Source organism: Lactuca sativa, chromosome 7 (assembly GCF_002870075.4).
Source record: "Lactuca sativa cultivar Salinas chromosome 7, Lsat_Salinas_v11, whole genome shotgun sequence".
Classification (NCBI taxonomy): Eukaryota; Viridiplantae; Streptophyta; class Magnoliopsida; order Asterales; family Asteraceae; genus Lactuca; species Lactuca sativa.
The window spans coordinates 30103437-30117173 of NC_056629.2; the positions used below are offsets into that span (position 1 = coordinate 30103437).

The following is a 13737-nucleotide window of genomic DNA, read 5'->3' on the forward strand; positions in this document are numbered from 1 at the left end:
CTTATTGGTCATTATGATTCAACACAATATTTTACCTAACATAGAGTTTAATTACCATTTTTATTGGTTAGTGAATATTCAAATCATCTCATCACATACAAGATGAATAAAACTTGCGGATGGACCAAAATGAAAGTTATCAATATATTGTAGTGATTTTATAGACTAAAAGACGTAATTTTGCTTTATAAAAAGTACTCATTCCATTGCCATATTGTGATATTGACTTGATACTCGGTTTTATATATATATATATATATATATATATATATATATATATAAAAAACATGTAAGATACAACGTTAACAATATCATATTGTACATTGATTACTTAAAAGTTGGCTCTTGGAACAACATAAACAAAAAGTTGGTGCTTGTTGACTTGTACATACCATAAATATTTATACTCTAACACAACCAAAAAGATTATTCAAGCATGGACAAGGAAGCCAATGTCTTCCTCAACTCCTCCATGTTTGGTAATTTGTCATCGTCATCAAGAAACCCGAAGAAAGTCTTAATACGGTCATCATAGTTATATAAAAACTCCCTATATATGCATCCACTAAGAGAATCTTTGGGCAGTTTTACACATTCAATATTATTGTCCAAACATTTTATTTTCCCAATTGGATCTGGATCTCCCTCCTCAAGATCAAGGTAAAAACATGCACGCAATTCAAGTGATTCAAGGTGGCGACATCCATCAAGAATCACCTCTAACCCAATATTCGACATGTTGTCTCCAATGAGTTCAAGGTGCCTTAACTCACATAAGTTCTCTCCAATTGCTATTGCTCTCTCATTAGCAACCCTAGGGAACTCACGGTTTCTCAATGGGTTGTCGTTAAGTTTTAGTGTTTTTAACATGGGACAACAACGCCCTGAAGTTTCAATAGCTTCTTTTGGGATATCTGTTAGGCAGATACTGAGTTCCTCTAATAATGGACATTTCTTCAAAGCTTCAATCCAACTTTCATACGGATCCTCATAGCAACATGAGATTTCAAGACGTCTTAGTTTGCTTGATCTGTTAAAGTAACTAAAAACCCTAAATCTTTCATATTTGGTAAAACATGTACAATCACAAGAAGCTTAGATACGTAACATACCTATTAGCAACATACTCAAGAAGCTCATTATCAGCAAATCCAACAATGCTCATATCAAAACGTTATCTCTAATTATCAATGACAAATCTATAAACCCAAGAACTACCTGCAGTTCTATATAGTTTTTTTTTTGGCAAAAAGCACTTAAGAAGATATTTCCGCTGACAGAAGTGTCGCCACATAACAAAAATGAATCGATTATAATAATAAATAATGTTTGATATCAACCTTAATAAATAACAATCTTATTTTCAAATGTCATTTTTTTTAATGTTGATACATTAGGTTATAAACCATCGGGTAATCAATTTCAATTTTAGAAAAAAGATTACTTGTTGATTCATCATTGATTATATTGTTTCAAAAAAATCTCAAATAATTACCGAAATAGGATATGTTGATTTCCAGATTTCCAAAAATCTCAAATATTTCTTGAACATAAGGGATTGACTATTATTATGAAATTGAAATTAAATACATAATAATGTTGATTGTTTATTTGTAGGGATTGATTAAAACTTAACATATTTAAAGATTACAATTGCCGGAAATTAGTGGAATTGATGGAAATTAATATGTATATCGAATATAAATTAAATGTAGGCAAAATAGTCAATTAACTTTGTAGAAATATTAGAGTTAGAAGTGTCATCTGTTAAAGAGAGACTCTTTTATTAGATAGTAGATCTGATTTTTAAGCATTTTAAAGTTTTTTCTTTCCTATTTGTCATTTTTCTTATTTTTTTTCATTTTTATTTCATTGCCACATGTATTATAATGATTTATATAAGATAGAGTGAGTCTATTAGACTTGAGAATAAATTATCCAAAGTAGTTTATTTCCTTAATTTCCTCAATTATTCCAATTTCACAACTAATTTTATAACCTTTCCAAAATAATATAATGTGGAATATACAGATTTCAATTGATATGATTCGCACGATATAGTAATAATCCCTTCCAAAATCAAATTTGAAATAATATATATGAAAAAAGTGAATATATTTTTAAGGTATATAAGCTTAGGTACCGAAATTTATCATACTACCTCGTTTTGTATCATATATACATTGTAATTGTCCAATGTTCTTATAATTCAACTTCTAACTTGATTTACTTCCAAGATTTCTATAAATTTCACATTTATCTTTCTCTTACAAAATTTTCATTTTCAACTATAATATATATATATATATATATATATATATATATATATATATATATATATAGCTTAGTAGGTGTTCGGCAAAAAGATGTGATGTAAGAGCAAAATAATAATAAATTTCAAAAATCTTAAAAATAAATCATGTTAGAGGTTGAAGTTTTAAAACATTATAATGAATATATCAAACAAAACGATGTATTATAGTGAGTTTGGATACCTAAGCTTATATACCCTTAAGGTATATTCATTTTTCCATATATATATATATATATATATATATATATATATATATATATATATATATATATATATATATATATATGAATGAGTTCTATGGAAAACAAATAAGTATGGCAACATCTACCGGAACCAATAATCAAATGACACGTGTCCATTTCTTTCTTCACAAGTAATGTGTTGTGGAAGTTATTGTGGAAGTGATGTGTTGTCATGTTTTCATTGGTTCAAATATGTGTTGCCCTAATCATTCATTTTCCATATAACTCTTCCCTATATATATATATATATATATATATATATATATATATATATATATATATATATATATATATATATATATATATATATATATATATATATATATATATATATATATATATATATATATATATATATAGAGAGAGAGAGAGAGAGAGAGAGAGAGGATTTCCTATTTATTTCATTATTCATCTCATTATTGTGTTTTTGTTATTCACCGTTAGTGTGTTTAGTTGACTGTATGTATTTAGCGTGATATATTCTGGATGAGTTTGTTTGTATTGCACGTTGTCTCTTTTTTTTTTTTTATTATTATTTAAGGTTAAACCTTTTTCTGATTGAGTTTTATTGGATTACATAGTAGTTTTTGTCTTTCCGTTATTGAAATGTTATGTGGATGCCAGTTCACCTAGGAAATGTGATGATCCCTTCATTTTTTTTTTTTTTAATATTTGCTTTTTAACCCAAAAATTGAAAGTTTAAGAAGCAACAAAAAAAAAATAAATAAATAAAAGGACCATCAACCTTTGATCTTATTTGAGACTACTATGATATTAACCTTAAATATAATAGTATTGGATATTAACATATTAAAATATTATTTCAAGAGAAATTAAATATCTTTTTATTTTTATTCCTATAAATTTTCCTATCCAATGAAATAATGACACGTGTCATATAATATATTAAAATATCTTTAACTGAACATTAAATGTTATATATGTCACTATTTCATTAAATAAAAAGATTTGTAGGAACAGAAAGTAAAAAGATATTTAATTTTTCTTATTTAAATTGTGTTCCATTTTATACACTAAAATAGATCACATGATCATCACTTTTTAACCTTTTGATTGCTCTCAAATCAGTTGATATAATAATTTGGAACCGAAGAACTTATATTTAGATATCTAGATATGTAGTACCCATGCTTATCTAAATTTTGTTTAATATTCACCATGTAAACAGAGCTTGTAAATATCTTATTAATATTTTAAATATTTTTCTTAGATCAAACCAAATAAAACTATAAAACACATATAAAAATAGATCACATATTTATTTGTTTGAAGATAAGAGCAACACCATTTTCTTTCTTAAATTATAAAGTAGAAATCCCGTGGGGGTGGCCCATCATACCACCGATTATTTGGTGGGGTTAACACTTAACACAACGGATAGCTTCTGTCATCAACGCTTTCTTTTTAATTTTCTCAAAAAAAAAAAAAAAAAAAATATATATATATATATATATATATATATATATATATATATATATATATATATATATATATATATATATATTTCTCTTTATAAAAAAACCTACCGAACTTCCGCAATCCTTTGATTGAATTTCACTCCACAGAAAAAGAAAAGAGAAGACAGTGATGGCGGTCGTTGAGTTCTTTGTTCTCGGGTGCACGGGAATCGTGATGTTCCTTCATGGCGCCAATTTCATGTTTCATGCTCTTGCTCATCAAATCTCCATTCGATCGCTCAGGTAAAACTTACGAAATTCTGTTTGAATCGTATTAAATCGATTTAGTGATCATTGTTGATGATTGATCGAGAGATTTTTTTAACAGTTTGTTGATATTTAATTGATTACTTCACAACAATCGTATTAAATCGGTTTAATGATCATTCGATAAAATTTGGGTGCGTATGAGGCTTAAGATTAAACTCGATGAAGATCAGATCTTAAATAGTTTCTGATTTGATTTGATGATAAAGACGTTTCTTTTAACAATTGACTGCTATTTAATTGATTATTTCTCAAAATCAAGTTGATTTTGTTTCTCAAACTGTTCAACGAAATCAAGTCCTTATGAAGCTTAAGATCGACTCGATGAACATCGGATCTTTGATAGAGTCTGGTTTTTGTTGTTTTTAGCATTTTGATATTAGTTTTCATATTAGCATTTGAAATCTAATTTTCTACTTAATGGATTTGTGGATATTTCTGTACTGATTTGGCATTAATCATATCGTTGATGAATGATGAAAATACCTTTCTAACAGTTTATTCATTCATTCAACATTCATTCTCAAAATCACGTGAATATAGCGTTGATTTTTTTAGCATTTTGGCATTAATCATAACACAGAGGACATTAAAGTTTTAATTCTGAACTTCTCTTTGTTGTTTGTCCATTTTGCAGTTTCTTGGGATGTGTTTGGTAACGTGCAAATGTAGAGATGAGTTTATCAGAGGTTGGAATTCAATTTCAAGGGAATGGAATTGTGAATATTTTTGTATAATTTGTAGACAATAAATAAATAAATGAAGAGTTTGGAATGAATTATTGATGGTTGTTACAAAAAGTATTCTCCTAAGCTATTTGACTATAAATTATCCAATGTTTTCTCATTTTAAATTATCTCAAAAAATATAATATAGTATATTTGAGGTAAAATGCATAAAAGTATAACCTAACCTTTTCTTTTTTGTAGAGAACTTTAAAAACAGAACTTTTAATCCAATTCTTTTTTGAGCAAATTACACGAATGATCCCTATGGTTTAGGGTAATTTGCGCATTTGGTCCCTAATTTATTTTTTTAACTCGGAAGGTCCCTATTGTTTGTTTTTGTTACACGTTTGGTCCCTGTCATACATAAAAAGACTATTTTGCCCTTGATTTTTTAATTTTTTTTAAATAAACACACCCCCAACCTCATCCCTTTCACCTTACCTTACCTACACCATCATTTTTTCCTATTTAAATAATAGTCATTTTAGGTAAGACAGGGACCAAGCGTGTAACAAAAACAAATAGTAGGGACCAAGCGCGTAACAAAAACAAATAGTAGGGACCAAGCGCGTAACAAAAACAAATAGTAGGGACCTTACAAGTTAAAAAAATAAGTCAGTGACCAAACGCATAAATTACCCCAAACCATAAGGACCATTCGTGTAATTTACTCTTCTTTTTTTTTGGAGCGATCTAATTTACATTAAAAAAAAAAAAAACTAAAAGAAGCTAGCACTACAAGTCACATAGATGATAGAACAAATAACTAATGTGTTAGGAAGCCAACCAACACAATTCATACTTTGATTCTTATGTTTATTACTAACCCATAAAAAATAAATTTGGTTGTAAAATGTAAACACCACCTTAATCTTAAAAGATAAAGTTGGTTTTACAGCAACTTACATAATAGGTGTGTTACATTTGTACGAACTTTTTTATTAAATCAAAAGATAGAAAAATGAAGGCATTCACAATAACTAAAGGATCCCATTTGAATTTACTTTCAAAGTTAGAGGGGTTAAAGTGTATATGTATGTATATGGGACTTTTGTTTTTCTTTTCCCCTCGACACAACACATTGTGATTTTAACGTTTATTATATGGGATCCGAATCCGACCCATGTATCTTCGGCGATTATTTTCCCTCCACAATCCTCTTCAACCACAAATTCAACTCTACAAATCGATCTTCTCCGCTAGACGCATCCAAGCTCTGGCCATAATCACCGATAATCCACAAACTACAACTACCTTAAATGTCACCCACGATGCTGAATGGACACCCACCCCGATTTCCTACTCTAAACTCTTATCTCAATGCTGTCAAACCAAGTCGCTCAATCCAGGTCTACAAATCCATACCCACCTGATCAAAATCGGATTGGAGAATGATCCAAAACACAGGAATCATTTAATCAATTTGTATTCAAAGTGTCGGGTTTTCAGGAGTGCACGCAAGTTGCTCGACGAAAGTCCTGAACCAGATTTAGTTGCTTGGTCTGCTTTGATATCAGGGTATACCCAAAATGGTCTCAGTCAAGATGCTCTTTTGGCTTTTACAGAGATGCACTCGTTGGGTATTAGGTGTAACGAGTTTACATTCCCTAGTGTCCTCAAAGCTTGCTCAATGAAGAAGGATATCATTGGAGGGAAACAGATACATGGAATTGTGGTGGTGACTGGTTTTGAAAATGATGTTTTTGTTGCCAACGCATTGGTTGGTTTATACGCAAAATGTGGTGATTTTTTGGACTCAAGGAAGCTTTTTGATCAGATTCCAGACAGGAACATAGTTTCTTGGAATGCATTGTTTTCTTGTTACTCAAATGGTCATTTCTTTAAAGAAGCAATTGATTTATTTCAAGATATGATTATTACTGGATTAATCCCAGATGAGTATAGTTTATCAACTATAATCAATGCGTGCACAGGTTTACAAGATATAACCCAAGGGAGGAAAATTCATGGGTATTTAATCAAACATGGGTACACTTCTGATCCCTTTTCTTGTAATGCACTTGCTGATATGTACTCAAAAGTTGGTGACTTTGAAGATGCTAAAACAGTCTTTGACCACATTCCTAACCCTGATATAGTCTCATGGAATGCAATCATTGCTGGATGTGTTCTTCATGAATACTTCAATCTGGGTTTGGAGTTATTTTTGAAGATGAAAAGGTCAGGAATCACACCAAATATGTTTACCTTTTCTAGTGTTCTTAAAGCTTGTTCTGGATTAGGTCTCCAAGATTTAGGCAAACAATTCCATTCCATTCTTATAAAGTCAGAAATAGAATTGGATCCATATCTTTGTTCTGGGCTTATCGATATATATTCAAAATGTGGTGAAATGGATGATGCCCAAAGGGTATATGATATGATGCCACAAAAAGAGTTGATTGCATTAAACACTTTGTTATCTGGACACTCACAAAATGGAAATGACATTGAAGCTCTATCTATTTTTTCTAAAGATAGGGATAGAATCGGATTTAATGAAGCTACTTTACTTCCAATCCTCAATTCTTCTGCTAGTTTGCAAGATGTATATGTTAGTGAACAGATCCATGGGCTTTCTTTAAAAACCGGATTCCAATCCGACCCTTTTGTCATAAACAGTCTTATCGATTCTTATTCAAAATGTGGTTATGTGGAGAGGGCAAAGATGGTATTTGATGAATCGGATATCGCTGACTTGGCGACTTTTACGTCTATGATATCTGCTTATGCTCAATCGGGACAAGGTGAAGAAGCTATAAAACTTTACTTAAAAATGCAAGATTTGGAACTTAAGCCCGATTCTTACATTTGTAGCTCTCTTTTAAATGCTTCGGCTATTTTATCTGCTTATGAACAAGGTAAACAAATCCATGTTCATACCTTAAAATCCGGTCTTTTATCCGATGTTCATACCTCGAATTCTCTTGTAAACATGTATGCTAGATGTGGAAGTATAGATGATGCTAGTCGTGCTTTTTTTGAAGTTCCCGAAAAGGGTATCGTCTCATGGTCCGCTATGATTGGTGGACTTGCCCAACATGGATACGGGAAAGAAGCACTTTCGCTTTTTGACAAAATGTTAAAAGACGGAATTGCCCCCAACAACGTGACTCTAGCTAGCGTCCTATCGGCTTGTAACCACGCAGGGTTGGTAACCCAAGCGAAAACATACTTCGAAACAATGGAGGGCGTTTTCGGAATTAAGCCAACGCAAGAACATTACGCTTGCATGATTGATATTCTTGGGCGTTCGGGAAAGTTAGATGAGGCGATGGATTTGTTAAGTCGGATGCCATTTGAGGCTAATGCTTCGGTTTGGGGGGCGGTTCTTGGTGCTGCAAGAACTCATAAAAATGTTGACCTTGGTCAACGGGCTGCCCGAGAGCTTCTTGTTCTTGAACCGGAAAAATCGGGCACCCGTTCTCTTCTTGCGAATATATACGCATCGGTTGGTTTATGGGAAGAGGTTGCGGATACAAGGAGGTTGATGAAAGATAGTAAGGTCAAGAAAGAGCCCGGGATGAGTTGGATTGAAGTTAAAGATAGGGTATACACATTCATAGTAGGGGATAGAAGTCATTTTATGAGTGAAGAAATATTTAAAAAACTTTGGGAGTTGATGGATTTGATTCGTGAAGAAGGGTATGTTCCGGTTTTGGAAAACGATCTTCATAATGTTACAAGAAGTGAAAAGGAGGTGCTTTTGTTGTACCATAGTGAGAAACTTGCGGTTGCTTTTGGGCTCATTGCTACTCCTCCGAGAGCTCCGATTAGGGTTAAAAAGAATCTTAGGGTTTGCATAGATTGTCATACTTTTTTGAAATTTGTTAGTAAAGTTGTCACGAGAGAGATTATTGTTAGAGACATCAACCGATTTCACCATTTCCGAGACGGAAATTGTAGTTGCGGAGATTATTGGTGAAACTCTGATGTCGATGGATACCTGATTTCTATCTCATTAAGGGTTGTTGGAAGAATAATTTTTTTATGCAGAACTCCCGATATAACATTTTAATTCCATTTATTTATATTACCAATACAGTTATTTCCATTTTCTTCTTATTAAGATATTATACTTTAAAAAATTTACTCCGTTATAACAGTAAATATTATTTTGATGACATTTAAAAAAAAATACAATGATGTAATAAAACTAATAAACAAAAGCATGTTGTTATTTCTTGCATTAAAATTTAAACCCCGATAAAATTTGAACCTCTATAATCGTAGCTATGAATAAAAAATTACCAAAAAAATGTACAATCGGTAATGGATAACAATACAACAATGCTATACATTTTCTTTTGTTCATCACATAAACAACGAATCCTCGGACATTATCGTCAACAAAGAATACTTAACTTTGACTCTAATCCTTCCACCCTCGACACACAGTTTAGCTCCGGTGACCACCCAATACCCTGGCGGATCTTCCGGGCCCCTCACCATTTCCCTAGTATCAACAAAATACGACATTTTCGGTGCTCTCAAAGGCGGGCCACCCGGATAAATAGCCGAATTCAAATCCACCTTTACGGGCTTCTGATCAGGCGCATTGAGCCCTATACTAAACGGTGTACTCATCAATGTCGACATCAACCCCGATTTCCTAGAATGCATCGATGGCCCATCCCATTCTGACCTTCGGATCCTTGCGGACCCTACCATAGAGTATCCGAGCCTTAAAAAGAGGACTTTTTTCATACCTAAGCCTTTGACTTCAAACCATGCTTTTGTGACTATGGATGCTGAGTCATCGATGCGGGTCCCACTGTATTCAACGGGGACCGTGCATACGTGGGAGAAAATGCTCCATTTTACGGGCTCTAAGTAGCCTTTTCCGATTGGCTCGTCGGTTGGTTTGTAGGTGTAATCGTCTGACAGTTCGAGTGTTTTTGGGGCGGATGATAAATGTTGTAGATGGATGGCTAACCGGTCGCTTTTTTGTCCTTCTAGGTATAATCGCACACCTGTCACGGGCCTATTTTCTGAATCCACCTGTAAATAGATAAATTATTATATACTTTTTAAGTTTATTTTATTATTAAGACAGTATACTTTGAAAAACATACCCCAATTATAGCAATGAAAATTGTTTTGTATTTTGATGTCATTGTTATAATTGGTAGATTTTTTATAACCACGATGAAGAAATTAAAAATTGAGTGCTATAAATATAATAAATAAATGAATGAAAGTATGTTGTTATTTCTTGGCAAGATTTTACCTTTACAGTGTTGACATAAAGCCGAGGACCCAAGAAAGTGAACTGAAGTGATGGTGATGGGTTTTTCTTGCGTCGAGAGGCGAGTGGAAGATCGCCATATGCTGGGGCCCACTGTCGTGGTAACTGGAACTCGAGAAATTGATCAAGCTCCTCAATTGGTGGTTTATCTGTGTGTGAATTAAAATATGCTTTTAAGAAATTCCGTTATACTTTTTTGACAATAAATATTGCAATTTTTAAACCTGTATATATAAAGGAAAAAAAGAAGGAAACACTCACATCGAAGGTAGAGATTGATCGCGTGGCTTAAAAACCCACTACCACGGACCCCACTTAAAAGCGCGACAATTGGAATAAATGACATAGAAATGACATTAGGTGATTGTGATACGGTTGAAAGCCAACTTTTGTGGCTTTGACCTTGGTCAATACCTCCGCGACGTACATGAATGCTTAGTAGATCCTAAACAAAAACAGTCAGATGTCATAACAGAACAAGTTGTACTGTGTTTAGCATGCATTGGACATGGTCGGTGACACGGACGTCAATGAGACAAAAATTCAAATATTTTGTGCCAGGAACAGGGGACAAGGACTCGTTTATGCAAAAGACGTAAATGCCCTTCTCCTCCTTTTCGTGTAAATAGCTCACAGAATTAATTGCTTACATCGTTCTTGGATTGGGAAACAACGGATTGTCTTAGAGAATTCGCGAGTATTGGAGGGAGATCCCAAGCTACAGATCGTGCATCCTACATCACACCACGATTTTAATAAGAATACAATTTGATTTTTATATTTTGACCGAAACCCATGTCAAATCAATTTACTTTACAAAATAATAGAATTTAACACATTTAGTTTCAAGGTGGTATCTATACGAGTTTCAATTCCAATGTGGATTGAGCTTCTTACGCCTATGTCTGTAGTACTTGATTTAGACCTTACATAATTGTTTAGGCCATGCAGTACAGTGTGGGCCAGCTAAGAGGTTGCTGGTAAAAGAACATTTTACACAAGAACAGAATTCTAATTTTTACACTTTATATAATTTAGTCTAACATACCTTTTGCTTTGACCCCGAAACCGAACCTTCATATACATCTTCGGACAATTCATCATCCGCTAATTTCTTTAACAAATTCTGTACTTCAGTGGGCTCTAAATTGGAACTTTGTAGCTGCTTTAGGTAAATTACATCTTTACCCCCCATCTTTACCCCGACAACAATATGAGTACCATATTTATCTATAAACCTGACAACATAACCATTTTCATAGTCCGTTTAAGTTTAAGTTTTAACAACATAATTCTTTAAAAAAGATTTAAGATTTTCAAGATAGGGCAAAAATCAAAAAATGTCATACTCAGCAAGAGCAGTGGGATCCCATGAAGAAGGCACTTCTTGCTTCACTTTCTCAGACAACGAAATCTGGGATTTTGCTAATTCGATGTTGTACAATGTAATAAACCAGCCGTCAAATGCTAGATTCTTTGTAATTGGAGCGTCTTTTTGCCAACATCCTTTGTAACCGAACATTGAATTGAAGAACCCTGAAGGTATCTTTCCCGATAATGATAATTCGTGATTGAATTGCTCCGACATCTGATATACATACATACATAAGATTAGAAAATTACTAGGTTTGAAATTGGAAATTGGAAGTCAAAGTGTGGGGTGAACTTACGTGATTGAAGGAAAGAACATCGGAATGGAACCTGGTACGTTCACCTTTATCGCACTTAATCGACGGGGAAACATTGGGGACAACGACGCCGCCGGGAATTACTAGATCTTTAGTTAGGGTTCCGTCGAGTTCGATTAGAGGTGACCCGGATGGACCGGGTTTACAACCGGTTAACCGGATATCGGAAGTGAGGTCGTAGCCGTACCCAATTACCGACACCGCCGTCTCCGCCGCTGATTGAGGATCAAAGAAATTCGCTTTGTAAATTGACATCTTATTTGTCTGAATTTCTGCAGCAGGAGTCTCGAAATTTGAAATTTGATGAATCTAGAGGGAGAAGAAGGAAAAAAAAGGGATTTTCCGATTTCACCAAATTGATTCAATTCTTTCAGATGAAACTTTTACTTTGTGATTTGTTGAGTCATGAGTGTATTCAAAATGGTTTATTGGGATTCGAGTGGGTGGGTGTCTTCGTTGTGGTTTGTTGCGTTGTGGTGGGGTTCCTGAAATTGGACAGTGTGAATGGAGGTGGTGAACAATGGCGGCCGAATGGGTGTTGTGGGTTGGTGCCACGTGGAAATGCTTGTGGTTTTTAAGAGTTGACTTTGAAGAGTCTTTGAAGTGTGAATTAAACAATGAAAAGTACCTTAAGACTGGTTCTTTGATGTCGAAAGTGTCTTCCATATGAATCCAAGTAAAATTGGTAAGTTGTTGCTTTATACTTTATGTTAAGAGCAATTTGTATGTAATGTTTTATTTAAAGAAACATATTTTTGCATCAACATTTTAAGGCTTATGTAGTACGATTAATAGAGGAATGAGGACCCAGGTATACTACACAATTAATTGTAACAATACAACATATTTTTCCAACTTCGTTGTTCTTAACTATAGTTTCACTTTGGAGATATGATGCATTGATTTTTTTTTTTTAAAAATGGATTGTATCGACACTACTTATAAAACAATTCCAGAGACTCATAATTTTGTTATCTTTATCAAGTTAGGCAACAAAATTATAAACGATCATTGAACAACCCAACTACAAAAACTTGGTAAATTTTCGGTATAAATACATAATATGTGGAATAGATGGACCGGATTGGAGACTTGAAATAGATGGTGGGGTGATTACTGATTTTATTTGGTTTTTTTTTTCATTTTTTCTAATTAGTGTTTCAAAAACCGTCGACTCTTAGGATGTGTTTGGCACGCCACAGCTAGCTTATTTTTCGAGTTTTTTTATGTTGTCGTGTTTGGTAAGCCAAAAAATAGCTTATAAGCTAGCTTTTTGAAAAGTTACTTATACTAGCTTTTTATGAACATTTTTAAAATTTTCTAAATACACCCCTTAATTAATTATAGAAACACATACTCTTACATGTCCTTTTATGTAATTTTATATATTTCAACTAGTTTTTCAGCTAGTTTTTCAGCTATTACGCCAAACATATCCGTAACTTCATGATTTAGGTGCAAATGATAATGCAATAAATACATCATTTTTAGAAAATTAATTGTAAGAATACATATAATAATAAAAAAAAATTTGAAACAATAGAAATTTTATAAAAGCAAACACTGTCAAAGAGAAAAAGGGATGGCAAAAAGAAACAAAAATTACAAAATGTTAAAAGGGCAACACACCCAAACATTCCAGTTACAATCACCAAATGACACCTAAACTTTATCCAATTGTGAACTAATGTAGTCTCCCGTTTTCATAGGAGAAATATGAATTTTATTGAAAATTTTATCGTTTCTCGTCACACCACGACATTCCTTTTTTT

The 13737-nt window shown here is 32.9% G+C and overlaps 3 protein-coding genes across 3 annotated transcripts; 1 reads left to right on the plus strand and 2 right to left on the minus strand.

Annotated features, from left to right (window-relative positions):
• Window positions 1–426: 426 nt before the first annotated feature.
• Window positions 427–1165, minus strand: LOC111884642 (putative F-box/LRR-repeat protein 23). The gene is made up of 2 exons (XM_023880943.1): window positions 1113–1165; window positions 427–1030 (listed from the first exon to the last, which is right to left on the minus strand). Exons 1-2 carry the CDS (start codon window positions 1163–1165, stop codon window positions 427–429), a joined length of 657 nt encoding a protein of 218 aa, XP_023736711.1.
• Window positions 1166–4063: 2898 nt separating this feature from the next.
• On the plus strand, window positions 4064–9087 carry LOC111884650 (pentatricopeptide repeat-containing protein At5g04780, mitochondrial-like). Its single transcript, XM_052765448.1, has 2 exons — window positions 4064–4277; window positions 4939–9087. The coding sequence occupies exon 2, from the start codon at window positions 6153–6155 to the stop codon at window positions 8952–8954; it is 2802 nt and encodes a 933-aa protein (XP_052621408.1). The 5' UTR covers window positions 4064–4277; window positions 4939–6152; the 3' UTR covers window positions 8955–9087.
• A 102-nt stretch (window positions 9088–9189) lies between these two features.
• Window positions 9190–12577, minus strand: LOC111884649 (MACPF domain-containing protein NSL1). The gene is made up of 7 exons (XM_023880949.3): window positions 11948–12577; window positions 11627–11865; window positions 11326–11515; window positions 10928–11011; window positions 10539–10722; window positions 10260–10426; window positions 9190–10030 (listed from the first exon to the last, which is right to left on the minus strand). The coding sequence occupies exons 1-7, from the start codon at window positions 12218–12220 to the stop codon at window positions 9344–9346; spliced, it is 1824 nt and encodes a 607-aa protein (XP_023736717.1). The 5' UTR covers window positions 12221–12577; the 3' UTR covers window positions 9190–9343.
• Window positions 12578–13737: the final 1160 nt, after the last annotated feature.

Bases quoted from the DNA above. Each gene is read 5' to 3' on its own strand.
- LOC111884650 (XM_052765448.1), top strand. From the start codon at position 6,153: ATGTATCTTCGGCGATTATTTTCCCTCCACAATCCTCTTCAACCACAA.
- LOC111884642 (XM_023880943.1), bottom strand. From the start codon at position 1,165: ATGAGCATTGTTGGATTTGCTGATAATGAGCTTCTTGAGTATGTTGCT. The intron at 1,031-1,112 runs GTATGTTACGTA...TTACTTTAACAG, and splicing joins CTTGAGTATGTTGCTAATAG to ATCAAGCAAACTAAGACGTC.
- LOC111884649 (XM_023880949.3), bottom strand. From the start codon at position 12,220: ATGTCAATTTACAAAGCGAATTTCTTTGATCCTCAATCAGCGGCGGAG. The intron at 11,866-11,947 runs GTAAGTTCACCC...TATGTATATCAG, and splicing joins ATGTTCTTTCCTTCAATCAC to ATGTCGGAGCAATTCAATCA. The intron at 10,031-10,259 runs GTAAAATCTTGC...ATCTATTTACAG, and splicing joins TTTATGTCAACACTGTAAAG to GTGGATTCAGAAAATAGGCC.